This window comes from Drosophila busckii, chromosome X (assembly GCF_011750605.1).
Source record: "Drosophila busckii strain San Diego stock center, stock number 13000-0081.31 chromosome X, ASM1175060v1, whole genome shotgun sequence".
Lineage (NCBI taxonomy): Eukaryota > Metazoa > Arthropoda > Insecta > Diptera > Drosophilidae > Drosophila > Drosophila busckii.
The window spans coordinates 7,636,723-7,663,768 of NC_046608.1; the positions used below are offsets into that span (position 1 = coordinate 7,636,723).

The 27,046-nt window shown below is 42.9% G+C and overlaps 7 protein-coding genes across 10 annotated transcripts; 2 read left to right on the top strand and 5 right to left on the bottom strand.

The window, feature by feature from the left end:
- Window positions 1-1,344: 1,344 nt before the first annotated feature.
- LOC108605628 (protein-serine O-palmitoleoyltransferase porcupine) lies at window positions 1,345-3,678 on the bottom strand. The gene has a single exon (XM_017995411.2). It carries the CDS (start codon window positions 3,464-3,466, stop codon window positions 1,838-1,840), a length of 1,629 nt encoding a protein of 542 aa, XP_017850900.1. The 5' UTR covers window positions 3,467-3,678; the 3' UTR covers window positions 1,345-1,837.
- A 3,862-nt stretch (window positions 3,679-7,540) lies between these two features.
- Window positions 7,541-12,901, bottom strand: LOC108606982 (cytokine receptor). Its single transcript, XM_017997556.2, has 4 exons — window positions 12,737-12,901; window positions 11,445-12,622; window positions 9,429-10,486; window positions 7,541-9,344 (listed from the first exon to the last, which is right to left on the bottom strand). Exons 2-4 carry the CDS (start codon window positions 12,620-12,622, stop codon window positions 7,771-7,773), a joined length of 3,810 nt encoding a protein of 1,269 aa, XP_017853045.1. The 5' UTR covers window positions 12,737-12,901; the 3' UTR covers window positions 7,541-7,770.
- A 436-nt stretch (window positions 12,902-13,337) lies between these two features.
- On the top strand, window positions 13,338-15,965 carry LOC108607232 (ubiquilin-1). Its single transcript, XM_017997909.2, has 3 exons — window positions 13,338-13,676; window positions 14,061-15,585; window positions 15,644-15,965. The coding sequence occupies exons 1-3, from the start codon at window positions 13,581-13,583 to the stop codon at window positions 15,718-15,720; spliced, it is 1,698 nt and encodes a 565-aa protein (XP_017853398.1). The 5' UTR covers window positions 13,338-13,580; the 3' UTR covers window positions 15,721-15,965.
- A 1,526-nt stretch (window positions 15,966-17,491) lies between these two features.
- On the bottom strand, window positions 17,492-20,185 carry LOC108607153 (moesin/ezrin/radixin homolog 2). 3 transcript variants are annotated; one of them, XM_017997799.2, is made up of 5 exons: window positions 20,077-20,183; window positions 19,343-19,875; window positions 18,966-19,278; window positions 18,670-18,906; window positions 17,492-18,601 (listed from the first exon to the last, which is right to left on the bottom strand). In XM_017997799.2, exons 1-5 carry the CDS (start codon window positions 20,092-20,094, stop codon window positions 17,792-17,794), a joined length of 1,911 nt encoding a protein of 636 aa, XP_017853288.1. In that variant the 5' UTR covers window positions 20,095-20,183; the 3' UTR covers window positions 17,492-17,791. The 3 variants fall into 3 exon arrangements, with proteins under 3 accessions (XP_017853288.1, XP_017853289.1, XP_017853287.1); XM_017997800.2 differs by having other exon boundaries at window positions 17,493-18,601; window positions 19,343-19,872; XM_017997798.2 differs by having other exon boundaries at window positions 17,493-18,601; window positions 19,343-20,185.
- A 258-nt stretch (window positions 20,186-20,443) lies between these two features.
- Window positions 20,444-21,760, bottom strand: LOC108606458. 2 transcript variants are annotated; one of them, XM_017996573.2, is made up of 2 exons: window positions 21,513-21,616; window positions 20,444-21,448 (listed from the first exon to the last, which is right to left on the bottom strand). In XM_017996573.2, the coding sequence occupies exons 1-2, from the start codon at window positions 21,578-21,580 to the stop codon at window positions 21,136-21,138; spliced, it is 381 nt and encodes a 126-aa protein (XP_017852062.1). In that variant the 5' UTR covers window positions 21,581-21,616; the 3' UTR covers window positions 20,444-21,135. The 2 variants fall into 2 exon arrangements, with proteins under 2 accessions (XP_017852062.1, XP_017852063.1); XM_017996574.2 differs by lacking the exon at window positions 21,513-21,616 and adding an exon at window positions 21,627-21,760 and having other exon boundaries at window positions 20,450-21,448.
- A 94-nt stretch (window positions 21,761-21,854) lies between these two features.
- On the top strand, window positions 21,855-24,502 carry LOC108606457 (cdc42 homolog). Its single transcript, XM_017996572.2, has 3 exons — window positions 21,855-22,002; window positions 23,382-23,694; window positions 23,762-24,502. The coding sequence occupies exons 2-3, from the start codon at window positions 23,407-23,409 to the stop codon at window positions 24,047-24,049; spliced, it is 576 nt and encodes a 191-aa protein (XP_017852061.1). The 5' UTR covers window positions 21,855-22,002; window positions 23,382-23,406; the 3' UTR covers window positions 24,050-24,502.
- Window positions 24,503-25,363: 861 nt separating this feature from the next.
- On the bottom strand, window positions 25,364-26,790 carry LOC108605355 (probable tRNA N6-adenosine threonylcarbamoyltransferase, mitochondrial). Its single transcript, XM_017995024.1, has 2 exons — window positions 26,482-26,790; window positions 25,364-26,423 (listed from the first exon to the last, which is right to left on the bottom strand). Exons 1-2 carry the CDS (start codon window positions 26,652-26,654, stop codon window positions 25,364-25,366), a joined length of 1,233 nt encoding a protein of 410 aa, XP_017850513.1. The 5' UTR covers window positions 26,655-26,790.
- Between the last annotated feature and the right edge of the window lie 256 nt (window positions 26,791-27,046).

Sequence of the window (27,046 nt, forward strand, 5' to 3'; positions counted from 1 at the left end):
TTTTAGATAAATTAAATTTAAAAAACAGGCGTCTAGCTAAATTGTTCTCTCACCCCACACACATACACACACACACACTCAAAAAACACAGAGCAGCGAAATTTAAATTAAGTTAAACACAAAACAAAAACATTACACTTTTAGGCAAATGCTAAAGTGCATAGATGAGAAATGAAACTATTTCTTACATGATGAAGTTAGCTATGAGCTCCTTTCCCTTTTTAATTACCATTAAGCTGTCTCTCGCTCCAAAACACACACACACAACTTTATACTTTCAACAGAAATTGTCAACTGTGTGTATATAAAATTACGCATGTATACATGTATATGCATAAATAACTTAGCTAGCAAATATTTGTACACTGTTTGTATTTTACTAAAAGAAATATATATGTATATGTAGATATATATATTGAACAAATTACCAAGAAAACAAAACTTAAATGGGAAATTCTTGCTGGTTTAATTTTGTTTTTTGGTAAACAGTAAATCAACGAAAGCGTCGTCGTTATTTTGTAAATGTAAAAAGCAGACACAAGCAAAAGCTGAAGTATAAACAAACTCTCGTTATCTCTTGTGATCAACTCAGTTGTTGTTATGTATGAAAAATGATTGAATAAACAAACAAATTTGAAAGTATATATTAAACACTGTACAATTGTAAAAGAAATGCTGCAGGCAAACGCCGCAAATGATTTTTTTTTTTTATAATTATTACAAAAGAAACAAAAGTCTAGAGCGAAATTAGCAAAATACACACACACACACTCTTGGAGCAGATATATGTATACATGCATACACATATATATCTATCTATTTTTTGATGTCCAAATTAAATGCGCGTAAATCTTTCAGAACACAGAGGTATAGTAAATATTTAAAATTAAAAATAAAAATGAAACACATTTGAGCAAAAGAATAAAAATGATGGCAACAGAGCTGCAACGTTTTTTTTAACGCAGCTCTAACCGTACAGTTGCATAAATAATAAATATTTTTATTGTCATTGCATAATTTTTAAGGTAGTAATTTTAATATTTAAAACTTAAGCAAAAAACAACCAACAAAACAAACAATAAACGAAAACAAAATGCGAATGTGTAAACAAATAAAACATAAAAACAAAAAACTGCAGTAGAAATTAAAATATTGTTATAAATATTTGTCTCAATGAGAAACGAAACAACAAACAAAAAACAGCAACAAAAAATGGAAACTGAATATGAAAAAAACAGAAAAAAAAAACATCAATAAAAAAACATAAAAAATTTATAAAAAGGTGCTCAGTTATTTTTCAATATAAATCTTTAAGATATGAATAGAAAATAAAATAGTTTAGACTTAAATGTACAAGAAGAACATCAGGCGCTCCGCTTAGACAGAAGATTAAACAATGAGTCCTCCTTGGACTAGAAGAAGGGGCAGGCGAATGAACTGTTCGAATGCTCCTTCGATGGAGAACACTCACCCATCCGTCATTAGCCAATGTAATTAATTAAAAAAGTCTTGTAGCTTTGGTTAAAATGTTTACACATATCTTTATTTAAGTACAAACGTCACATTACACATAAAATCTGAATATAAAAATAAATATACACATAAAGCAGCTTGGACATACGGTTATGGATACGAATACGATACGGCTACATACATATATAAAAAACATGCATACATATATAGTAGTAATATATATAAATATAATATTGGAAATTCACAGTTCTGCTGTTGTTGTGTAGCGGCAGCTTTAAGTAAAAATTGTCGTTAAATCACATGGTATATGGACCATAGGCGCCAGTCTCTCTTAGGCAGTCTTCAATAGTTCTCGTACTCGTTTCTAGGATATGAACAGATACAGCACAAACATGCCGAGGCCCACATAGTGGCTCAGATAGCCGGCCGCTGACCAATGATAAATGAAACCCAGTTCGTCGCTCAGGCTGCCGCCGCCGCCGCCGCTGCCGCTGGTGGTGAAAGTCTCGCTGAACAGCACTACGCCCAGGTAGGCCAGATGTCCAATGGCCAGCAGCCTGAAGCCGAGATTCGTAAGCTCTACCACCCAGGAGCTGAAGCAGCGCCAGCCACGACGCTCCGGGCAGTGTGTATAGTGGCAACGTAGCATGCCACGGCAGGGATTAGCAGCGATGCAGGCATCGCAAAGCAGCGCCAAGTGGCGTCGCAGCATGGACTCGCCTTCGGCAAAGACGGCCAGCGAGAGCAGCACCACATAAATGCGAAAGTCCATGCCGTGCAACAGCGAGGATACCACATAAGTGCACACTACAGCGATCAGTGTGCGCAGACGCGAGCGTGGCCTGTTGCAGCAGTCGCTGTCACTGGGAGCGGCATGAACGTAAACATAGCGCTTGAGCCACTCATGCATGGGCATGTTCCAGCTGCGCACCAGCGCGCTTAGCGAACGTGGCCACTCAATGTGCCAGGCTTGGGTCACCAGCTCGCCCAGCAGTGCGCTGCGCTGCGCGCTGTCCAGCTGCAGGCCGGCGGCTGCAATCAGCGCCTGACTTAGCCAGCTGATGAAGTAATGACTGCTGCGTACGCTCAGCGAACCCGTATACATGTGCAGCCATTGCGAACCGAAGTGGCGCTGCAGCATTTCAGATGGCAGGTGGAATTCGCTAAGCGCGGGCGCAAAGCAATTGGACACGCTGAGCGCCAGCAAACAGAGCAGCAAGTTTAGCAGCAGCTGGAACAGCGTACGCAGCCAGATTGACTTGGCGCACAGCGAGTCCAGATAGCGTCTGTAGCTTATCCAGGGACCCAGCGCACAGCTGGCCGGCTGGCATATATAGCCCATATAAGCCAGCAAGCTGGGCATGCGCTGCGCCTGCGACGATGATGATGATGATGATGATGTTGTTGCTTCTGTTAAGTCAAAGCCCAGTGAGATTAGCTTCATGTTTGCCACCATTTGCAGACCGCGCAGCTGCGGCCAATTGCCGCGCTTCTCCACCAGCCACAGCTCGTAGGCAAACTGACTGCCGATGCTTAGCACTGCAATAGCAATGGCGCTCATCTGACTGCCAGCCAGACGCAGACGCACCAGCTGTAGCAGCGCATAGCCCACCAAGCTGAGCACTAGAAATAGCAGCAGCAAATCCTCGCCGAGCGTTGCATATAGCATGCCTGCGCCGCAAAATAGGTTGATGAGATGCAGCGGCGCTACCTTTAGGCTGTTAGCCTGCTGCTGATTGGTTGTTAGGCGTTGGCGTCGCGCATAGAGCATGCAGAGCAACCGGCAGAGCAGACAGCCAAACAGCAGCGGTGTTATATAGCTGGCCACTTGGCTAAGCGAGGGCAGCACACAGGCATTGTAGCTGTCCATCAAGCGTTGCTTTACGCTTGTCTGCATTAACACTGCCTCGCCATAGTCCTCCTCATCCTCCACATCCTCGTCGCCGGCATCATCATCTGCGTAGTATTGGTCGTCGTAGTACTGATAATCCATGCTGTTAGTTTTACGCTAACCCAGACGCTGGCAGCTGCTCTGGACCACGTAATTGTTAAATTGCAATTGCAATTTGTTGCCGGCAGTAGAGTTGCATCGAGTCGTTCATAATAAAACTGGCTCTTTTTCCTGTTGCCGCAATGGCACTTTTATTCTGAAATTGGCTCTTGTTTTCTTATGATTCGGCTTCAGCAAAAATATGTTTTAATATATCTCTCTACTGTAATTTGTATACTGAGCAGAGTTCAGAACTAGTTCGATACAGCTGCTCGTTGAAAAGAGCAATCGAACTGCAATACCTCAGTACCTTGTTCAGTTGTTCGTTCAGTAGCTCAAAGGCTCGTTCAGTTTTATCAGAGCTGGTCACACTATTTTTCCATTTGTTTTTCGAAAATCAAAAGTTTTCTTGTTTGTTTTTATAAATATATATATACCTAATAATAGCATTTAACTTAATCACAAGCTTAAGTTTAATTCAAATCTCATTAACTATGGAGTCCTACGTATTGGTGGCAATTGCACATAGCCGGAGCTTTGCAGCTGCGTTGTTTTTAATGGCAGCATGCTAGTATATTGGCCACAATCAGTTACGGCGGCTGGCAATAACAGCGACTTTTCTGCTAGCTCCAGCTCCAGCTCCATCTTCGTCAGCACTTCTGTTCCCATCTCCGTCGACAGCACTGCTGGCTGTATGGGCGCAACGGACGTCAGCGCTTGGGTATAGCCAGTGATGCGGGGAAAGCAAACAATGCTTGATTTAAGCTCCCGCTGGTCTTGAAGTATGCCCTCTGGCAGGACCACTTCAATGCTTTTCATCTTCTCATAGCGCTGGAATCCAAAATAAAAGCAACAGCCCAGCACCAGCAGCGCCACTATGCCCTGTAAGGTGCGGTAATTCAGCTGATCGTGCGACCGCCCGCTGCGATCCCACTCCAGCCAAGCAGTGCCACCACTCAGCTCACTGCCACTATAGCGGGCCGCCACTGCCCATTCATAGGAGTCATCCAACAGGCGTGAGTCATTTACATACGCCGCTGGCTGCAACGGCAGTTGTTTCGCCCCAATGGCCACTGTGTCATTGCACCGATTGCGCTGCGTTACATTCGATGCACACCAGAAGAGCATGTAGCCCTGGAGCTGATCATGGTGCTTGGGCGCATCCCATGTTAGGCTCGGTGCGTGTTTATCCTTATGCAGGCGCAACTGACTCGGCATACGCTGCTCCGCCTGCTCCCAGCTGCCAGGTATATGCAGCTTGCTGCTCTGCGGCGATCTGCCCTCTGCATTGCGACTCCAGATGTGCAGCATGTACGGTCCGCTGCTGGTCTTCTTCAGCTGCCTTATAATGGCCATATTGGCTTGCCACTCCACTTGTGGCTGACTAACCAATTGTCCCTGACTGTCGCTAATGTTGAGCTCATAACCAAAGTCAGGCCCATTGTATTCCGCCGGCTGCAGCTGCTGCCAGAATACGCGCAGCTGCTGCTGATTTTGCTCCTGCTGCAACTGAAAGCCGTCTGGCCAGACCAGCGGTGGACGCTTCGGAGCAGTGGCCGCTGAGCGAAAGCTGTACCCCACTGACGGACTCCATCGGGCCTTGCTATGCTCATAGCGACGCTGCACATGCAACGTATAATTGTGATAGGCCAGAGGTATGTGATGCAGGCAGATCTCTAGGAGAGTCTCTGTCAGCTTTGTCACCGTGTAGTTGCTCTTGGGCTGCAACTGGTCAGCGTCCGCTAGCGATTGACTCTGCAGCCGGAGTTGCCACTCCATTGTGTAGAGTATATGATTGGTAAGCTGTGGGTCCTTCCAACGCACACAGATCGTGCCGTTCTCATTGCGACTGGAGCTCAGAGCTTGCGGACGCGGCAGCAGTATCAACTCGGCGCGGGACCGCTCAAAGTCATACGATTGGTTGCCCAGCATATCTAACATATGCAGCTTCAGCTGATATCTTTGCTGAAATTTTATGAAATTAGCGGCGGGCACAACGCACAGCTCGCGGGTGAGGCTTTCGTTGACCACATCCTTCTGACAGTCATATCGCTGGCCAGCGTACTCCAGCTGAAATTTCGTCTCAGGATCCACTTCATCGATCGCCTTCTGTCTGTCAAAGCTGCAGTTGAGCGTGGCATTCAGCAGTAAGTCATTGAAGCTGCAGTTCAGATTGTCAATGGAGATGGGCACACCCACTGCAAATTTGGAATTGGCCACATTTTGACCATGGCAATTGCACTTGAACCAATATAGCAGCGGAGCCTTCGCCTCGGCATGCCTCTTCTCATAATATACGGCCGTCTCATTGATAATGTGGACAGTCAGCTTCGCGTGTGGCTTATCGCTGCGCACAATGCTCAGAGTGCTCACATTGCCGTTGCAGGTATCCGCCAGATCTTTTGCACTTCTCGCTCGACAGGTTATGTTATAGCTGTCGCCCACGCGCAGTCCTGCCCTGGAGGTGGTCAGCTCAAAGCGCTGGTCCACGCTGTCTCCGTTCACCTCGAAACCGCGCTGTGAGCTCACAAGCCACACAGCCAGTAGTGGTATCAACCAACAATTGTTCCGCCTATGCTTACACATTTTGCGATAAGCCATTTGCACATACATATATAAAGACTATACTATATATATATATAATATTTGAATGCGTTATTTCAACTCTGATGTTTCAATCGTACGCCTGCTGGTTTGGCACTGAGCGTGAGTGATGCTGATGTTGATTTTTTATAAATTATACATACATAATTTGATAACATAGGACTTTAAATTATACATGTACATACATATATCAAAATATTATGCTAGTATAGATTATGAAATGAAAAACCCCAGAATCTTTTTCAAATTATTAATATAGTCAAAGCTCTGGAGTTTGGACACAAATCTGGTAGTTCCTGAAACTTCCACACTTTTCTTATGAATTAAGGTTCATAAGAAGCTGTGGTCGGAATACATCTTTCTGCGAATTACCTCGGGGTAAATACCCATAGGGCTTTACTCAATACATACATATGTATGTAAGTATTTTTGTAAATCAAGCTACCAATACAATCTGATTGGAATTGACAGAATTGTAATTTCCGAGTTATTATTATTTAATATTAATAACTCGGAAATTACAATTATCAGTATATACAATTATCAATTATCAATGTATATCAGTTCCAAGAATAATTGTTCCAAGAACTTTTTCGTACATACATATGTACATGTATGTATGATTATATGAAAAAGTTCTTGGAACAATTATTCTTGGAACTGATATACATACATATGTACATTGATCATTAGTGTGCGTGTGTGTGTTCGTGTGAAAAATATTTGAAAACTTTAATTTTTTGAATTTCAAAAATATTTAATACATTATTTAAAATAATTTACATGTATGTATATTTATAAAGTTATGTGTATATCTAGAGTAAAACTAAGAATAGTTTCATTTTGTATATATACGTATATATAATATGTGTATATATAGGCATATATAGTATGTATATAGTAGGTATACATATGTATGTAAGCTCAAAATCAGTTCACTTATCAAGTATTACAGTTAAAAATCTTGTTATTAACTAAGAGAGCATTAAAATTAAATGTGTCTGTGTGTGTGTGTGTGTGTGTGTGTGTGTATAAAGTTTTCTTCTTTTTCCTTAACAAGTATAAAGTGCAGCACATTGCCATACAGAACAGAGAAACATATATAAATACATAATATATGGGCAAGCTGTGGCATACATACATATAAATATTATAATTAAGTTCGAAAGAGTTTTGCTTCAAGTGTCAATTAAAATGCAATAATATGATTAATTAGCTTTAATGAATATATTATTGTTGTTCTACAGACACTGATCAATAATAATGACATGTACTCATCTTTGAAATTCTTAGTAAAAGCGAATGTACTGATAACAAAGGCCTTATTATCGATGACGTCATCGATCAATAGCTCAGTTGCGACTCATATACACATATGCATACATATGTCTGCCTCTGTCTGCGTATGTGCGCATGTGTGTGCGTGTGTGTGGGTAATAAAAACAAAAAAAAAGAAACGTAAAAAAAGAAAACTATAAAGTGTGAACAATTAATCTTAGTGTGTGTGTGTGTGTGTGTGGGTGCATGTGTGTGTGTGTGTTTATGCATTATACAAATAAGGCGAAAGGATGCACTTGTATGGGTGTGTGTGTGTGGAAGGCAAAGAGTAGCTGCGGTTTCTTTTAGCAAATAAATCATACAAAATTCATTTACTTAGGCAATTGTCTTGGGCACGCCTTTAATGTGGGGGCGTGTCCAGTTGCTTAAAGCATGTGACGATTATGCGCAATGGCATTTAGCTCCTGCGGCGTCACATAACCATTGATATTCGGTTGTAATCTCGACGTCGGCTGCGATGCGGCGGCAGCGCCGGCGGCGTTAACTGTTGGCTTCATTAATCCAGTGCGCTGCAGTTGCTCCATGGAGGTGTAGCCAAAGCTGTTGGCTGTGGGCGCAGGTGCTGGCGTGGGCGCCAGTGTGGGTGCCAGGGGCTTCAGCTTGTGCAGCTCCGAGGCTTGCACATAATTCCCAGTGCTAAGCAGATTCAATGGCGTGGAGGCAACAGCGCTGGTTGCTGTTGGTGGTGGTGCTACTGCTACTGGCGTTGCGGCTGTTGCTGCGGAGCGTGCTTGCAGCAGCTGGACAGGCACATAGCCACCCATAGGCATGGCCATGCCTGCGGGCAGCATGGGCGCCGTAACGGGCACATAGCCGCTCATGGGCATGGCCATGGATGCGGGCGGTGTTTGGGTGGGTGACCAGTGCTTTAGCTGTGTGGGCTTTATATAGCCAGCGCTAGGTTGCGTTGGCTTCGACGACTGCAGCTCCGATGACGGCTCACGCTCCAGTTCTCGTTCTCGCTCTCGCTGGCGCTCCTGATCCCTGGGTGGCGTGCTCTGCAGCTCCGTAGCGTTGGCATGGCTCTCATCATCGTCATTCGCCATGCGGCTCATGCACATATAACTGGCCGGCGGCAGCGTCATGCCCATGCCCGCTTGTTGATCCTCGTAGCTATCGCGTTCAATGCAGTTGCCATGACCACCGCCCGAGCTGTTGGCGAGCAGCAGCTTGGAGCTTTCATTGCCGCTGCCGAAGTCATGTGGCAAGTACATTGGCGAGCAGGTGGGCGAGGCATCCACACGCGTGCATATGATGCCGCCATTGACGGCGCTGGCCATGCCCATGCCGTTGCCCATGGCATCGATGCCAGCGCCCTTGTCGGGATTCTTTAGGTTCTCCATAATGCCCGGCGGCAGCACCAGATCAATATCGGACATTTTGCGCACCTTGCGGTACAGCATGTTGCATGCCACGCCCACCACAATAATGGCTATGATCACCTCCAGGCTGTTCAGTATGGCCTTGGCACGTGTCGTATCCGGCGAGCAGCTGACCTCGTAGGTGGACCAGGCGGACTTGTGCAGCCGATAGAGCGTCATGTTCTCATAGAGCTGCAGCTGCTGCCACTGGGCGCCACTCAATGGCTGCAGCGGCTGGCACAGCTGCGAACCAATGTCGCCCGCCCAGACGGAGGAGAAGGACTGGTACTCGGAGTCGGTGTCGGATATTGCTAGCGGCTCCACGTTGACCGCACGCACCTGGTAGTGGAAACGGTACTGCGGCGTGCAGGTCTGTGTGATCATCTTGCAGCTCAGATTGCCGTTGGGAACGGTGGCAATGGTGCTGAGCTTGCGCCAGACCAATGTGTTGTTGTCGTTCAGCTCGCTAAGCGCCACCTCATAGTACTCCAGTCGTCCGGCGGGCAACTCTGGCGCTACCCAGGCCAGCACTGTGGACTGTGGCGTGCTCTGCACTTGCAACTTCGGCGTCGACGGCACTGCAAGCAGTAAAGAACCGTTAGATATATATAGACAGTTGAATGGAATGATAAATCATAAATTTAAAGAATTTTTCTACTTACCGCCCACGGCCGTTTGGAAGTTGATGTCATTGCTCGGCTCGGAGCCATAGAGGGTGATGGCACGTATGCTGACGCTGTAGTGGGTATAGGCGCTCAGATTGCGCAGCTCGTAGACAATCGGCTGGTCGAGATCATCGTCCTGTGAGCCGGGCAGACGGAAGTAATCCGTCTGATTGGTTAGCAGATTGATGAAGCGGCCCTGGTAGGAGCGCAATTTGCCATTGAACTTCAGCGGTGGCAGCCAGCTCAGCTGCACGCTCGAGTTGCTCAGCTCGGCGTACTCGAGCTGACGCGGCGGCGAGGGCGCCGCTTCGGCCGTTTGATTGATCAGCTCATCGCTATTTTTGCTATGTGTGGTCTGGGAATACATGTTCATCTTGACGCTGTAGTGGGTGTAGGGCTCCAGGCCGCCGATGGTGTAGTCTACGGCATCGGGGTCGAGCACCTTGGTGGTGCAATTATCCGGCTGCTTGAGCACACGCTGACAATAGGTGAGCTCATAGCCACGTAGAATGGCTGGGCAAACGTGTGTGGACCATTTGACAGTCAGCGATGTGTTGGTCACCTCCTCAATGCTGGGCTTAATGATGGCCAAGTCGTCGGTGCCGTCGCGTGAGCAAATCATCCAATGCATGCCCGTATTGTGCTCCGCATAATTGGCGGATACGGCCAAATTGATGCCAATCGGATAGCTGCTGGTCGTATAGTGCAGCTGATCCCGTGCCACCTGCACGAACTGTATGGAGCCATTGCACATGGACTGCACCGCCGGCAGCTTCTTGCACCAGTAGACCGTATAGTTGAGCAAGCCGCTCGTATTCTCCGGCGCTGTCCAGCTGAGCGTGTAGCTCGTGTTACTCGCATGATACTCGCTGCGTATTTTGGTGGGCACACGCACACGCGAGTCCTCATTGCTAATCGCAGGTATGAGCAGACGAGTTGCCTCCACAGATTCTCCGGCAATATTCTTGCTGCGTATGAAAACCTCATAGTTGGTGCTTCTCGTCCAGTTCTGTATGGTGGCCAGGTTTAACTCGACGAGCACCTCTGAGCTGTCGCTGTGGACATAAATAAACAATTAGGTCAATTTTATATCACAAACTGCAACTCATTGCGCATTCGCCCCTATTGCGCTTTATTCAAAATTCGGATTACTTTTTGTTTTAAATTGAAAATTTCGCTATAAACGGAAACGTTGCTGCTGCTGCTGCTGCTGCTGCTGCTGCTGCTGCTGCTGGTGCTGCTGATTGCTTTTTAAGCTGAATTCTGACATTAAAGGCATTTTCATGGAAATATTGCGTTACAACAAATTAAGCTATTTCTACAAATACTACATATACATATGTATGTTCATATGTGGGCATTAATTTTCATTCGTGAGCGAGGCGCACCAGGCATGGGGCAAAGCAATTCAAGGAATTTTTAAAAATAAACAAATTTCAAGAAAATTCTACACACACATAGCTTGCAAATAATATGCACACATACACATATATATGCATATACTATATATATCTGCTGGAATTTATAACTACTTGTATGAATGCCGAATTCTTTGCCTAGATTGTATATTTTGTTTACTTGTTTTGTTATCTTAATTACGTGGCGCACACACACACACACACACACACACACACGCACACAAACGCATCAATTCATAAATTGTGACAATTGTTCCATGTTGGAATACCCTTTGTTGCAACAAAGATTAGAGCGCATTTATCAATTGGCGTTTCTATTACAAATAATTTGCATTCTGAGCTTTTCAAACTATTGCAGGGTTATGCATAGTCGGCTGTGCCCTACACTTCAAATCTAAACTCAACAATATTTACAGCGTATTGCCAAGTCGACTTCGGGCATCAACACTTGTTGTTGTCTTTTAAACAGAAATATCTACCCACATATGATGTCCATATGTATGTAACTATGAATGGATGTGGATATTTGATTTGTGTGTTGGTAATTTCTGTGAAGTACTATGACTAAACTAGTAGTTCCAGTATTGCAACTTACGCTCTGGATCCGTTTTTGCGATACTCGCTGATGACATACTGGAAGCCATCGCCATTCAGCTCATGCGGCTGCAGTTGCTCCCAGTAGAAGGTGAGCTTCGTTTCCGTTGAATAGACGTAGAAGCTGCCGTTGGTGACGCGCGGCGGGCGTCTTGGGCGCTCTGGGTCTGTGCGAAAATTGTAGATCAATGGTTCACTCCAGCGCGATTTGGTAATGTTGTTGCGCACGCGCAGCTCCAGTCGATAATTGTAGCCGGCATAGATCAGCTCGGTGAGGCAGAGTGTGTCGCGTATGCCCGTGGAGCTGTTGGACAATGTGGGAACCTGTACTTGGGGGAAATTTTCGGGTATGACATGCACCTGCCAGAGCACTCCGCCCAGAAAGTTACTGCGACGTGGCATCTTAAAGGAGATGCATCTGCTGCTGGCGGTGGTATTTATAACGGTCAGGTCGAAGCCAGGACGTGCCAATATCATGCGTTCCATATTGTTTACATGTATAAGCTGTTGCAGGTGGCCCAAACTATTGTTAATGTCCAAGCGAAACTCAAAAAACTCCGCATAGCGTTTGTATTTCTCGCCCGTAATGTTGCAGTTGATCAGCGGCGAGGCATCAAAGTTGCAGTCGATGAAATAGCGGTAATTGGTATGATTGTCTGTGGCAAAGCTGACATTGTGTTTGGTAATGATGCTATTGCGTGGCATGGTGAAGTTGCAGAACATGTAGTCGTAGTTGTAGCTGGTGCAGTTAAAGTCCGTCACCAACTGGGGCGGAGTGCCCACAAAGACGCGCGAGCTAACCATGCCGTTCGTGCCGCACATGCACAGATATGTGCCCTCCTGTTCCTGCAGCGATCGTGCGGTCAGCAATATGGTTGTGTCGTTGATGCGTCTGACGTACGAATGGTTCTGATGGTACATGATTTCGCCGTCTAGTAGGATGGCCTTGAAATAGAGCTGGGATACATCGCAGGTCTCGTTGGTTATGGGCGCAACAAAGTAGGCTTTGTTGATGGTGCAACTTATGTTAAGATCACTGCCGATCTTTAATTCCACTCGGTCCGGTACCACCCAGCCGGGTGTGCTCGGTACGCCCAGCGCTGGCACGCTGCACAGGCATATACCAAGCAGGCCCAGTAGCAGCATGAAGGAACTTGCACTTGTCTTAAGCCTATGCATCTGTAATTTACAAATCATTACATACATTTATATTAAAACCATAATTATATAGTAGTTCTTTGATTTATGTGGAAAAAGCAGCACACACACAGGAGGCTTTGAACGAGTACACACCTTGCTGTTCGTAAGAAAATACCTGGGCACTTGTTGGCACTGTATTGGTAATTCTCGGAAACCGTTTATATATGTTACCAAATTCCAAGAACTGATTTTATGGCATTTTGATTCAAATCGTTTTCTTTTAATACTGTTTGCTAGCAAATTAGCTAACCTAACTACCACAAATCGCTTTCAAAACTATTTGTTTGTTTCACTTAACGTCTTTTCTTGTTTGTTGTTGCGTTTTTTACAAGCAGTTTACGAAAAAAATTTACCAAACCCAACCGTTCGCTATGGTTAATGCTTAGTCTTTAGATTTTCGACACTCACTTACTGTGTGACCGTACCAAAAGCAGCGACAGTGGCAAAAGAAATACTCAATATACCAAAAAGAAACTATCGCTCGCCTATTACTCGATATGTTTGCTTAAAAACAAATGTAATCACTAAAAATAGTGTTTGAATATTGAATAAAATTTTTGAATATTGGCACAAAATTAAATATAGCACAAATTAATTGTAGGGCAAAATATCTAAATTTGCATGTGATTACAGTAAAATACTGAAATAATTGCGATTGGTTTTTTCAACAGCGCATCGTCTTGGCCACACTGCTTGGTGTGTGACATATTTATGTGTGTGCTCGTGTGCGTAAGTGTCTCGTATGTGAGAAAGTGACGAATTACTTTTCATCAAATGGAAAATAATTTAGTTTAAAGCACGTAAAAATTCAACTATTGCTGTGCACATAAATCCAAAAGAGCTAAACACTAACAGAAAACAAAATATTTAACAAACGGCAGGACTAGTGCTACAAAAAAAAACACCAAAAAAACACAAAAAATAAAAAACCATCAAAATGGCCGAAGGCGGTAGTAAGCGCATCAACGTGGTAGTAAAAACACCAAAGGACAAGAAAACTGTTGAAGTCGATGAAGATTCTGGAATAAAAGAAGTGAGTAAAGGGCGCGAGTGCAAATAATGCGGTCGCGCGCACTTGCACATAGAGATAGAGCGGGAGAGTGACAGAGAGAGAGAGAGAGAGAGAAGCCCCCTCTTAATAAAGCATAATTATTGCGGCTAACGCTGTCAATAGAGAGGGGTGGGAAGACCACGTATATTTTCATGACTATCCATGCATGTGTGTGTGTGTGACTGTGTGTATGCATATAATTGAAAGGTACAGTGCATTTAATACACATGTACATACGTGTTTGTACTTTTTTTTCTGATGCGTCAGGATGGCAAAGTACAATTATTGGAAATAAACTAGAGGGCGAGGGCAACTCTATCTAGAGTATTCTTTGACTAACCATATTTGTTGTTGTTGTCATTGCAGTTCAAAATTTTGGTAGCACAAAAATTCGAGGCGGAGCCCGAACAGTTGGTGCTTATATTCGCTGGTAAAATCATGAAGGACACCGACACGCTCAAGCAGCACAACATAAAGGATAATCTGACGGTGCATTTGGTAATCAAGGCGCCCACACGCAACAATGAGCAGCCGGCACGTGCTCCGGCCGATGTGCGTCAAACACCATTCGGTCTGAATCAGTTTGGCGGCTTGGCCGGCATGGAGGCACTGGGTGCCGGCTCGAATACGTTTATGGATCTGCAGGCGCGTATGCAGAATGAGCTTCTAAATAATGGCGATATGCTGCGTTCACTTATGGACAATCCGCTGGTGCAGCAGATGATGAACAATCCGGACACAATGCGTCAGTTGATTACATCCAATCCACAAATGCAGGATCTGATGCAGCGCAATCCGGAAATATCGCATATGCTCAACAATCCGGATCTGCTGCGTCAGACCATGGAGTTGGCGCGCAATCCTTCGATGCTGCAGGAGCTGATGCGTTCGCATGATCGCGCCATGTCCAATCTGGAGTCGGTGCCTGGTGGCTACAGTGCATTGCAGCGCATCTATCGCGACATCCAAGAGCCTATGATGAATGCCGCCACAGAGTCCTTCGGCCGCAATCCCTTTGCTGGCCTAGTCGAGGGAGGCGGTGCCAATGCTGCCAATCCACAGCAAGGTACTGAGAATCGCAATCCGCTCCCCAACCCCTGGGGCGGCAGTGGCAATCGCAGCGGCACAACTGGCGTCGCCGGCGGCTTGGGTGGCTTAGCCGGCTTAGGCTTAGGCAGCGCTGCTGCTGGCCAAACCAACAATAGTCATGGCGGCGATCAGCCACCGGCAAATGTGCTCAACACACCGGCCATGCGCAGCTTGCTCCAGCAAATGGCAGACAATCCATCGCTAATGCAGAATCTATTGAATGCGCCCTATACGCGCTCCATGATGGAGTCCATGTCACAGGATCCGGATATGGCATCGCGTCTTCTCAGCAGCAGTCCGTTGCTCTCAAACAATCCGCAGCTGCAGGATCAGGTACGCCAAATGATGCCACAGTTTATGGCCCAAATGCAGAATCCCGATGTGATGAACATGCTCACCAATCCGGAGGCACTAAATGCCATACTACAAATACAGCAGGGCATGGAACAGCTGCGCACCGCTGCGCCCAGCCTGGTGGGCACACTGGGCATACCGCCGCCGCCACCCGGTGTAGGCAATAGTACCAGCGCAGATCCAGCCAGCGGCGATGGCACCACGGCCACCACCAACAATACCTCGCCCAATAATGGAGCAGCGCCGCTAAGAACAACTAACCCAGGCGGACCAAACTTAGCGCCAGGAGGTGGACCCAATGCCCAGCTTTTTAATGATTTCATGATGCGCATGCTCAATGGCATGTCCAACAATACTGACAGCACGCAGCCGCCGGAGGTGCGCTATCAATCTCAGCTAGAGCAGCTATCGGCCATGGGATTCGCCAATCGCGAGGCCAATTTGCAGGGTAAGGCGTCAATGCATTTATGTAACATATAAATATTTTAATATTCAATATTTTACAGCGCTGATTGCTACGTTTGGAGACATCAATGCTGCAGTGGAGCGTCTGCTGTCGCTGAATCAGTTATCCCTAAGTTAACGCTGTTAAGGCGTCTGCCTCTCGTACACGCCAAACGCAAATATTGTGTGTGTGTTTGTGTTTGTGTGTGTGTGTTGTGTGTCTAATAATATATATGCATATGCATATATACAACAATTTAAATATTATCTGCTATAACAAAATGTTCAAACCGCCGTCGCCGTCGTCGTCGTCGTCTGCTCTTCTCACAGCTCTGTGCTCTCAGCAGTCCAGGCTCCGGGTGCAGAGAGTAAGAGTGCAAAGCAGGAAAAAGAGAGAGAGAGAGAGAAAGAGAGGGGAAAGCGCCCGTGCAACAGTCAAAAGTCAACGTTGCTGTTTAGCTGATAAACCTCGACACCAAACCTTTATAAAAACACACACACACACGCTCACACACACACACACAATAAAAATAAATATATGTATATATTTACATATATCATATATAGCTGGAGCAGTGGTTTAAGCCTTAGCTAGAGTCCTATAAGTTACACTAGACAACAAAACACAGTCTACGACAAAAGTATATTAACAACCCAAGAATTCTTTTAGCAGGTGTGGTTTAAAATTTTCATTGTACTTTTGTTTATAATACATGCATACGTACATATATATTTTTATGTATATAATGTACAAAACTGTTTAATATATGCAGAAACTTTTTATTTTTTTTTTTGCTATTAGTACATAAAATGTTTTTCCTACACCTTTCTTTAAAAAAAAAAACAACAACTACATGCATGTGTAGTTTTGTATATGTGTGTGTGTGTGTGTATGTGCATACTATATGCTATATACATGCATATATAATTTATAACTAAACATAAGGCTTTTAGTCAGGGTTAAGAACTTGAACAAAATCTTGTGTATTTTGTTGTAAATGTTAAGCGATTGGGCGTTGGGATTATTCCCGCTCCGATCAATCTTCACATTGGATGCTATATGAATGCAAGAAAAACTTGAGCTTTTTATTTTATATTCTACAAAACAAACGTTTAAATCAAACCAGTCACTTTACAAATATGTATGTGCATAAATGTGTATATAAAACAGAAACAAAAATATATAAAATATATATTATATATTCAAATATTCCATGGTGTTATAAAGAATCAACAAACAACAAGAAAAAAAGACGTAACTATTTGAAATTCCTTACTACCAAAAAAAAAAAAAACAAACAAACAAAACGAAAAAAGAACAGAAAAAAATATGTTTAATTTAGCTATCATTATTTTTTTGTGCTAACTATTAATTATGTGTGTGTCGGCGGCGGTTGAGGGGCAAAAATAAATGGTGCACGTTCCACAAAAAAAGAAGAAAAAATCATAAACATTTCACACACATACATAGTATACTTACATATATGCTTAGGTTACGTTGAAGCTAAAGAGCCGCCGACATAGGAACACCAGAAAAACAACAAATGGTATAAATAAAAAGCAACTATCGTTACTTATTTGAAATAGAAGAACAAACAAACGTATGTAAATGGTCACTTGTTTTAATTTAAAGAAACAAAAAACATGCAAAATAAAAAATGTATACCCAAGGGTTAATCACAAAAAAAAAAATATTTAACAAAATTGGTTTTCTTCAATGGCAAAAGTATAAATCATAGCTTAGAGCAGGACAGCAAATCCAAGTATCCGACTAAGCTACTCTAATCATATTTATTGAGTTTGAGAAATAAACTGATTTGTTCTTGGTGCAGAACGCTTGGGGAATTGAAATTCTTAAAGATTTAATTGCGATTAAACCAGCATAAAGAAATCTATATAATTTTATGTCAAATAATAACTTTTTTTGCATAAAATAGTTTTTATTTGCTTTTGAACAAGAACGTTTGATGTTGGCTTTTAACAAAGTTTAAATTGTTAATATCAAGCAGCAGCCTAAGGCCAACAGGTTGGTGCATATTGTGAGTTATAATCTGCATTTAGTTGAAGTGTGGACGCGTTCGCAAAATGCCACAAGATGTGCTTAGAGCTACTGACATGGTTGATAAGGTTGAGTTACAGATACAGATACAGGATACAGTTATACATAAATATAGTACAGCATACAGTGAATGGAGCTGGGAGTCTTGTGGTCAAAGCTCCTCAAAGAAGGCCACACGCGCCTTGGTCGAACCGGACTTTAGTTTCTTGAGCGTTGAATATTTGTTCTCGCCAGCCTTAATCTGCGCCTCGCTCAGTATATCCAGATTGCTTTGATTCTCTTCGATTTTATGCGGCGCAATTTCGCTGCGCAGCGTTTGCAATTGGTTTTGCACTTGCTTTTTGGATTTACGCAAATACTCCATGTGGTTGCGCTCCATTTCGTTTGTTATCTGCTCCATTTCATTGTCGGTCAGTATAAACTCCTTGGGCTCAAAGTCGTCGGAAATGCCGCTCGAATTGTCGCCCATGACCATGTAATGTGCTGCTGCAGTCGTTAGCTCAGCACCGGCAGCGGTTTCCATGTCGTTGGTGGAGCTGCTTGTCGTTAGCGATGGTGTGCTTATGGCTGCGATGCTGGCTGCTGTATTTACATTCGCCTGCGAAACGGCGGAGGCGGTGAGTAAACTGTCCGTCGAGGATTTGCGACCGCTATTGAGAAAACTTAGCAAGCGTGCGGTGGCTTCGCGCTCCGCCATTTTGGCACAGATGAGCTCCTTCTTTAACTTTTCAGTTTCCGCCTCACGTTTGTCCTTCTCCACGGTCAGCTGCAGCACATAAAAGTCGGCATCGCGTATTTTCTTCTCCAGATCATGTTTCTCGCGTTCCACTTTCATCTGATGCTCGCGCAGCCGATCCATTTCGGTCTTGAAGTGATTGGCCTTGCATTCGGTTAGCTGCATTTGCTCCTCGTTGACGCGACTCTTCTCAAAGTAAAGCTCCTTAGTCTCTTCCGAGCGCCGCTGCGGATGCAAAGCAAAAGCAAAGTTAACACCCGAAACAGCCATGCACATAGTTTATTTGAACTCACCAACGCATCGCTTGCCATACGCATCTCGTCCTGCAGGTGCTCCAAACGCTTCTCCAGCTCGTAACGCTCATGCTCCGCCTTCTCGCGCAGCTTTTTCTCACGTATGAACTTCTTACGCTCGATCTGCCGACGCTGCTTTTCCTCCTTGGACTGCGCCTTCATCTGTTGTATTTCCATAGTATCAGGCTTGCGTCGTCGCATATACAGATCGTGATTGCCCTTGCACAAGTCGAGTATCTGTAATCCAAATCGTTTTCATTACATTTGCATACATATATTTTGTTATTATATATTACCATCTTATTAATGTGCAAGTCCTGCGAGTAGAATATAAAATTCGACACTTTGGCATCTACTAGACGTATCGTGAATTTCTTGTCATCGAAACTAACGTGTCGTATCTCGTTCCATTGGAACGTTGTCTTTGGGGTTAGCTTGTCGCGTTCATCGTAGATGTTAAGTCCCACGGCCGTTACGCCCAGCCACAATTTGGTTTTGTTCTTATTTGTAATAGTAAAATAGTTAACGCCATACATATCCAGATCCTGTGCGATTTTCAGATACTCCATTTCCACTTCATCACGTGTCATTGGCTCATGATCCATATACCTAAGCAGCAAGAGTAGAACCTTTTAAAAATGTACAATATAATTTGTATATAATTTGCTTTTACCAAGTTTTGATGCGCTCCTCCCACATTTCGGGCGTCATCTGGTACTGATCGGTGACGCCCTTGGGCAACAGCTCGCCACCCGCCAGCATGCCGTCCTTATAGGTCTCGTAGTCGTACGGACCGTATTGCACGTGCACCGCATACGAGGCCAACAGCACTGATGCCTCTGGACGGCAGTAGATGTCCATGGAGAGTATGCTCTGCTTTACTTGCAGAAAGAACAAATGCTGTGTGATCTCCTGTATCAGTTCCTCGCTCACATTCTCTGGAAAGAACTTGGCATAGAAACTAAACACATATATGCTGTTATTCGTATGTATGCCAACATGCTGATCCTTGACCTTTTTGTCCATTTTGAGCCAGGAGACATTGTTGCGCGTGTCGACATATTGCAGTCCAAAGTACCACGATTCACGCAAACCAATTGTGCGGCAAACGAGATCAAAGAGCTCTTGGCCAGTGGCGCGCGGCTCCAATTCAAACTCCAGCTCCGAATCAAAGGTGCTCACGCGTACCGGCAATGAGCGGTTCTTCTTTGAACCAAAGGGGCTCATTATTATTTGTTGCTAATATTGTGTTGCTTAGTTGTTGTGATGTATGTATGTATGTATATTGTTTGTCTGCTTGTGCAAGCATATGTATGTACATTTATCTATATACATACATATGCATATGTATTTATTTATTATTAGGTTTTACTTGTTGCGTTGCCATTCCATCATTCGCACACTTACATTCACACACAACATCATAATGCACCATTTAATAACTGTAAATACTGCACTGGCACTTGTAGGCACTTAATTTAATATTATAACTAACATTTAATCACAACTATTGCAACATTTTTTTAAATTGTTTCAATTGAAATACGCACGTATAAATAGCAACAACAAAGAATGAATCGTGTGTGTGCTTGTGTGTTGCTGTGCACAGTGTGCGCCTGTGTGTGAGACTACATGTGTCAGTGAGAATTGTGAATGCGCGTATCAATGAGTAAAAGAGAGCGCTTAACAGCACGAGAGCGGGAGCAAGAGCACAACCAAGCCTTGTTATTATTGTTGCTGTCAAGTTTGAAATAAACAATAGCGTTGCACAGTGTATATTTTCAATATGCTGCGATCGATTGCTTTATTTCAATAAATATTTAAAACCAACAGAAAACCCTTGCGCTGTTCGTTTGATTGAGTTGTAATACTTTATTAGCAGTATTCATACTTCACGTGACTTATTAAAACTACATTGCCTAAAAATATATATTTGATTGTATTAGCGTTAAAGAAATTTTACATGAACGGATGCACCACAATTTGACAAACAAATAAGATTTCGTAATAATAAATTCAAACATGCACTATAAATATGATTATGAACAGATGACAGATGCATATTGCGTTCTTAACTTTATATACATATACTCAGGATTGATGCGTTTTTAAGTTTAATGTTCTATTACATTAGCTGAATTACAAAACCTTTTATATTATATCGATCACATTTAGTAGCAATTTCTTGAATAAACTAGCTAAGAGTAATTGTTCGAAATGAATGTGAGCAACTTAACGATTGGTATACTAATTCCACCTGAGATTTTTCTTTGAATTATTGGCACTATCACTATCGTATTGCTTTTGTGAAAATTGCGTTTTTGTGAGTGCACAAGGCAAACATGGTGAATATTGTATAAAATTACTGTTTTTTTTTAATCTATATATCCATGAGTTATTTTGATGTTTGTTGTTAAAGTAACGTATATACTTCAACTTCAGTTAACTGCGTAATATCACTTGAAGTTACTGATTGATACGTTTTACACGCTCAACATGCAGGTCGTATAACATTTTGTTTTTCTCATAGTAATATGGGTTTTGATCTGCATTCAATTCCGGACTATATTCATATGTGGTGCTATCGGATGATCCATCACCACTACTGCCAGCTGGTGTCGTAGGTAGTATATAGTTATTGTTGTCATTGATAAGCCCTGGGATACTGCAGCTGCTGCTGCTGCTGCTATTCCCATCATCATAATTTAAATGCAAATTGTTGATACGTTTAGACAGTGGCGTGGAATCACAATGTATATCATCCTCACGGCTCCGTTTTCTATAAATTACAATTTGGAATGTTATTAAAATATTTCCAGCGCAATATGAAATGCATTTTTAACTTGAATACGAATAAAGTGCAGGTCACTGAAAAATTTTGTTCTGGGTACCAGGTGTTCACTATATCCATAATTTAAATCCAACTATTACTTAGCTACTACGTTTAGAAACCACACCTTGTTTTCATAAACTCTTCCATTTCTATGTCCACATCCCTTGTTTGTGTTTCTAATGGCTGACACGCAAATATTGCTTGTCTAGTTTTGTGGCTGCTCTGTTATTCTTGTGCTCTGCTCTGTAGCTGCTCGATTGCATTTCAGCAGGGTGGCAGTATTGCAGATGCATAGTGCTGCCATTTGTAAACGTCAAATCGCGACTTTATCGTCGCAGTGGCAACTCTGTGCTTCGTCATTCGCACGCATACTTACTATTGCCTGGAGAGAACGAAACGAAACACACAAAAGAAAAATAATAGTTTTCTACACGAATTGACGCCCATCCCAGACAAAAAAAAACTTATTTATTGTTAACTGTTACATTTACAAATCAGTTGTAAGTAAAATTGTGTACACAAGTTGTTGTTCAAATGCAAATTATCAACATACAAATGCCTGCGTAAAGAAAGAGAAAATTCTGTAGTGAAAAGTGACGAAAAATTGTTAATGATGACTGCTTTTTTGGATTCGACTTTAGGCTGCTTGTGTGTCTGCTGTTGCTCTCTTCTACGTGTGTGCCTGTGTGTGTGTGTTTCGTGTTTGTAAAAAATAAAACGTTCAACGTTAGTTCAATTTAATTCGAATACGTGCATTTAATTTGCACAAAGCCGAATTTAGGCTTTCCAATAATTAGAAACTTGTATGTCTGATATGGTATGTGCATATGTGGGCGGCGCAAAACATTACATTTATGAACATATCGCGTGCATTCGAGTGTGTGTGTGAGTGTCTTATGTGTAAATGTTTGTACTGTCATGCATTTGTGTCAAAATAAATTAGCATATTGACTGGCTGCAGCAGCGAAAAAACTACATTTATAAATTCACCAAAACCATAATTACAAGTGGCCATTGACACATAAGCTAGTGTGCGTATAAAAATATATGTGCATATATGTATGTGTACACACACACAGACACAACACACGCACACAGATAGGCACTGTCAACGTGAGGTGTTGTTGTTGTGTTGTCGTCGATGTAGCCGCTTTATAGGTGGTGGAGGCGGTATAGGAGGGCAACTGCATATTTCATATTAGAACTGACTGCGGGGCTTATCTACTTTGTGTCAGTGTGTGCGTGCGTGCTAATGTGTCTGTGTGCTGTGTGTTTTTTCTTCTTTGTAATGCACGCACACACACACAGCTTGAGTCATCGCCCAGTGCCTGTGGCACTCTGCTTATGCTCCACTAGCAATATATGTTCTTACATATATACGCATACAATTATAAAAAAGGGAGCCGGCGGCCCGGCTGCATTTGTGTTTGTGCCTTTATGTAAGTGTGTGTGTGTGTGTGTGTGTTCAAAGTTCTGCATGTATGCCTATCCATACATTTATGTATGTACTTATGTAGATAAGACAATAGTTGAGCGAAAATAAAAGGAAATTAAATGACAATGTTGCGTCTCGATGCTGCCAGCAGCTCTATTTATATGCTATGTATATATCAATAAAGAATGCTGCACCCTGCAGCAGCTAACACACCCACAACCACCCTTAACCTTACGACCCAGCTGCACTTGGCCGGGCAAGGATCTTTTGTGTACATATGTATGTGCAAACAGTGCGCTTATGGGTGAAGCTTTGTGCGGATTCCTTATGGCAATTTCATAGTTTATTTGCACAAGCAGAGAGATTGTATTGAACAGGAAATGAATAAATTGCAAAAACAAATATGATAAACCGTAATGCATTTGTATATTATCTTGCTTGCAGAGTTTTTGTTCGAAGTGATTCCGTTATGCAGACCATCAAGTGTGTGGTTGTCGGAGATGGCGCCGTGGGAAAGACGTGCCTGCTGATATCGTACACAACCAACAAATTTCCATCGGAGTATGTGCCAACTGTATTTGATAATTATGCGGTGACAGTGATGATTGGCGGCGAGCCGTACACACTGGGATTGTTCGACACGGCCGGTCAGGAGGATTACGATAGACTGCGTCCATTGTCCTATCCACAGACGGATGTGTTCCTCGTGTGCTTCTCGGTGGTCAGTCCCAGTTCGTTTGAGAACGTCAAGGAGAAGGTAAGCATTGAACTTGCTCAAGCCTGTTGAGTTTACCAAGCGTCTGTTTTGTCTGTTTCATTTACAGTGGGTGCCCGAGATAACGCACCATTGTCAGAAGACGCCATTTTTGCTGGTTGGCACACAGATCGATTTGCGCGATGAGACAAGCACACTGGAGAAGCTGGCCAAGAATAAGCAAAAGCCCATCACATCGGAGCAGGGAGAGAAGCTGGCCAAAGAGCTGAAGGCGGTCAAATATGTGGAGTGCTCGGCTCTCACACAGAAGGGCCTGAAAAATGTTTTCGATGAGGCCATATTGGCAGCACTGGAGCCGCCAGAGCCATCCAAGAAGAGGAAATGCAAATTCCTTTAATTTTGTGTGTGTGTCTATATTTTTTTTTTATTTTTGTTGTTTTCTCGCTTGTGTCTCTACAAAACCCCACTTCGCCTTCCTTCTAATCAAGCGCGTACCATATGTACAAATGTACACGTATATAGGCATATGTATATGTATGTATGTTGAAATTAATTAATGAACTATATCCTTTGCTATCTACGCTATCTCTCTCTCTTTCTCTTTCGCTCTTTCTCGCTTTAGCTGCCCCAGTCAAAAAGTCTCTCTCCAATTCTATATCTATAAATCTTTCTCCCTCGCTCGCTTGTAGTTAAAAGGAGTCTTAAGTCAGCAAGTAGCGCCTTCAATATATATTTTTTTTTAACTTGTCCGAGCCCCGAATTGAATGAAGCGTGGATCAAAATCAAAACAAAAATCCGAAGAAACACAGCCTTCTACTTTTATTTATTGGCGCAATTTTTTAATGAGTTAAAGAAAAGCAACAATAACAAAATAGAAAACAAAACAAATTATTTATATAAATATATACAAAAAAAAATTAAATAAAAATATGAATAGAAGGAGCAGGAAAACAAACAAACCAGAAAAAATTATGAAACTATGCAATTTTCTGTTTTGCATAAATAAACTAAGTATAAAAGTAATATAAATAGGAGAAAAAAAATGCAAAAAAAATAACAACAAAAATAACTGAGCAAAGTTGCAACTTGTTCAGGGCAATAGCAGCGAGCAAACACAGACACACACACACATATATATACATACATACACATATGTATACATATAGATTATATATTATATAAATACACACAACATACATACAAACATATAATGCAATATATATATGAAAAACAAATAAAATTTATGTCTACCAAATGTTTAAACACACACACACAAAGACACAAAATTAAGCGCTCGCGTCAACTAAAACAAATCGCAAAATAAACAGAAAGAAAATTTAAAAACAAATATATAAATAATACATAATACGAATAATGTAAGTAACGCTATTATGTAATGAAAGTAAGAGTATTGAAATATATAAGTAAAAGTTGCAAAACACAACAACAAATTCAAAAAATATATATTATATACTTACGATCCATATAACAACAGCAACAAATGAAAATTGTATTGTAGTTTGAAAAAACGAACTAATGCATTTTTTAATATTTTTATATGTATACATTATCAATTTTTACATTTTTTTTTAGACCTTAGACATTTGACATTGATTTCAGATATTATAATAAAAAAAAAACAAAAACAAATGAAAATAACAAATATATATTAAATACAATTATATAAAAAACAATGCAAAAACCAATTATGTTAAGTTGGAGTCTTGCCCAGAGTCAAGGGTTGTATCCACTTGCATTTTATGCCCGCCTCAATCACACCTGTGACTGCCGAGGCACTGAAGCCCGCCGTGCCAGCAAGATCAATGTGTTCATAGTCCCAGCGCAGGTTGGTCTTGCTTTGCAGCAGCTGCTCCACGCCGTGCCAGGCAATCATGACGCCATTGTCGCTACAATAGCGCTTGGAGGGTCTGTAGCAACGGCAATTATACTGCTGCGCCAGATGAGACATGTTGGCAAATATGGCATCATTATTGGCCACACCGCCCGAGACAACCAACGTAGGCGTAGCGTTGCCAAAGAGCTTAATGCTCGGATCCAGGCAGTATTCCAAGGCGCGCTGTGTGCGATGCATTAGATGACGACACACGCCACGTAAGAGTCCCGCGCAGAAATCTTTGTAGTTGCTTATAATGCCATCGGGTGGCGTACGCTCCAATCGCTCCTGCGCTTTGATGGCGCGAAATGAATTGTTTTTAATGCCCGCAAAACTGAAATTGCAATTACGCTCACGCGCGAGCGGTAAAGGAAACTCAAAGGCGTTCACATCCGAGGCGTACTGTGCGGCATGCTCAATGGCACGACCACCATTCCATAGTCTGTACTGTGGCAATATGCTAAGCCGTAAACGTCGCGCTATTTTGTCAAACGCCTCGCCGGGTGCATCGTCTAGCGTTTCACCAAGCAGTGTTAGTCGACCCGTGCCCTGCACCAGGGCCAACTGGCAGTGACCCCCGCTAATAAGCAGACACAAAAATGGATAGTCCAACTCTCCGATATGCTCCATGCGCGCTTGCAAGGCATGCGCTTCCATGTGATGCACAGGCAGCAGAGGTTTCTGATATTTGCGCGCCAAGTGGCGTGCAAACCGCAGGCCCACCAGCAAGCTCATCGGTAGACCTGGACGTGTTGTCACCGCTATAGCTTCGAGCTGCTGTGGCTGCAGCTGTGCTATCTCCATGCAACGCTCATAGGCATGTTTAATGCGTGCCCGATGCAAGTCCTGTGCACGTGGAGGTATTATGCCGCCATAACTGTAAGTAAACATACGTTTTTAAGTCATAAAACCATAAATTCTTTCCTTTTTCTTACCGCGTGTGAAATTCCTGTTGAGACTCAAGCACGTTCGCATGCACTTTTCCGTTGGTGTCCACAATAGCAATACCTGTGTCGTCGCAGGACGTTTCAATGCCCAGCACATAGCTAAGTAGGCGGCTGCCCACAGGAACAGGTGCAATACTTTGTTTTAGCAGCTTTGCATACATAATTCATTACGTCTATACCGGTGTTTTGAAATCAAACAACAACGTTAACCTGCTGTTCAATTATTTGTAACATCTGGCAACGCTTCATCGGCACAATTGTCTGGCAGCAACGCTAGGGCTTAAGTATTTGTCACTTTGTCTGGCAGCGCCAAGTTGCAAAGTAAACTGTTGGCTTTTTATGCACGTTACTTAATATACCATTAATGCAATAATATTAATTATATTGTCAGACTACTTTATTCGATTTGATAAGAATTACAAGCTTATTCATTTCTATTACTTCTTAAGTAAATTGTTGCCTACTCAATACTTAAAGAAACATCGGAATGCATTCAGATAACACCATTTTAATATACGATATTTATTTTGAAAACTAAAGAATAAATAATATT

Bases quoted from the DNA above. Each gene is read 5' to 3' on its own strand.
- LOC108606458 (XM_017996573.2), bottom strand. From the start codon at position 21,580: ATGGATATAGTGAACACCTGGTACCCAGAACAAAATTTTTCAGTGACC. The intron at 21,449-21,512 runs GTTAAAAATGCA...TGTAATTTATAG, and splicing joins TGCACTTTATTCGTATTCAA to AAAACGGAGCCGTGAGGATG.
- LOC108605628 (XM_017995411.2), bottom strand. From the start codon at position 3,466: ATGGATTATCAGTACTACGACGACCAATACTACGCAGATGATGATGCC.
- LOC108607232 (XM_017997909.2), top strand. From the start codon at position 13,581: ATGGCCGAAGGCGGTAGTAAGCGCATCAACGTGGTAGTAAAAACACCA. The intron at 13,677-14,060 runs GTGAGTAAAGGG...TTGTCATTGCAG, and splicing joins AAGATTCTGGAATAAAAGAA to TTCAAAATTTTGGTAGCACA. The intron at 15,586-15,643 runs GTAAGGCGTCAA...AATATTTTACAG, and splicing joins TCGCGAGGCCAATTTGCAGG to CGCTGATTGCTACGTTTGGA.
- LOC108607153 (XM_017997798.2), bottom strand. From the start codon at position 19,896: ATGAGCCCCTTTGGTTCAAAGAAGAACCGCTCATTGCCGGTACGCGTG. The intron at 19,279-19,342 runs GTAAAAGCAAAT...CTTGCTGCTTAG, and splicing joins GAGGAGCGCATCAAAACTTG to GTATATGGATCATGAGCCAA. The intron at 18,907-18,965 runs GTAATATATAAT...TTTGGATTACAG, and splicing joins ACTTGCACATTAATAAGATG to ATACTCGACTTGTGCAAGGG.
- LOC108606457 (XM_017996572.2), top strand. From the start codon at position 23,407: ATGCAGACCATCAAGTGTGTGGTTGTCGGAGATGGCGCCGTGGGAAAG. The intron at 23,695-23,761 runs GTAAGCATTGAA...TTTCATTTACAG, and splicing joins TTGAGAACGTCAAGGAGAAG to TGGGTGCCCGAGATAACGCA.
- LOC108605355 (XM_017995024.1), bottom strand. From the start codon at position 26,654: ATGTATGCAAAGCTGCTAAAACAAAGTATTGCACCTGTTCCTGTGGGC. The intron at 26,424-26,481 runs GTAAGAAAAAGG...GTTTACTTACAG, and splicing joins CAACAGGAATTTCACACGCG to TTATGGCGGCATAATACCTC.
- LOC108606982 (XM_017997556.2), bottom strand. From the start codon at position 12,622: ATGCATAGGCTTAAGACAAGTGCAAGTTCCTTCATGCTGCTACTGGGC. The intron at 10,487-11,444 runs GTAAGTTGCAAT...TTATGTCCACAG, and splicing joins CGCAAAAACGGATCCAGAGC to CGACAGCTCAGAGGTGCTCG. The intron at 9,345-9,428 runs GTAAGTAGAAAA...TACTGCTTGCAG, and splicing joins CTTCCAAACGGCCGTGGGCG to TGCCGTCGACGCCGAAGTTG.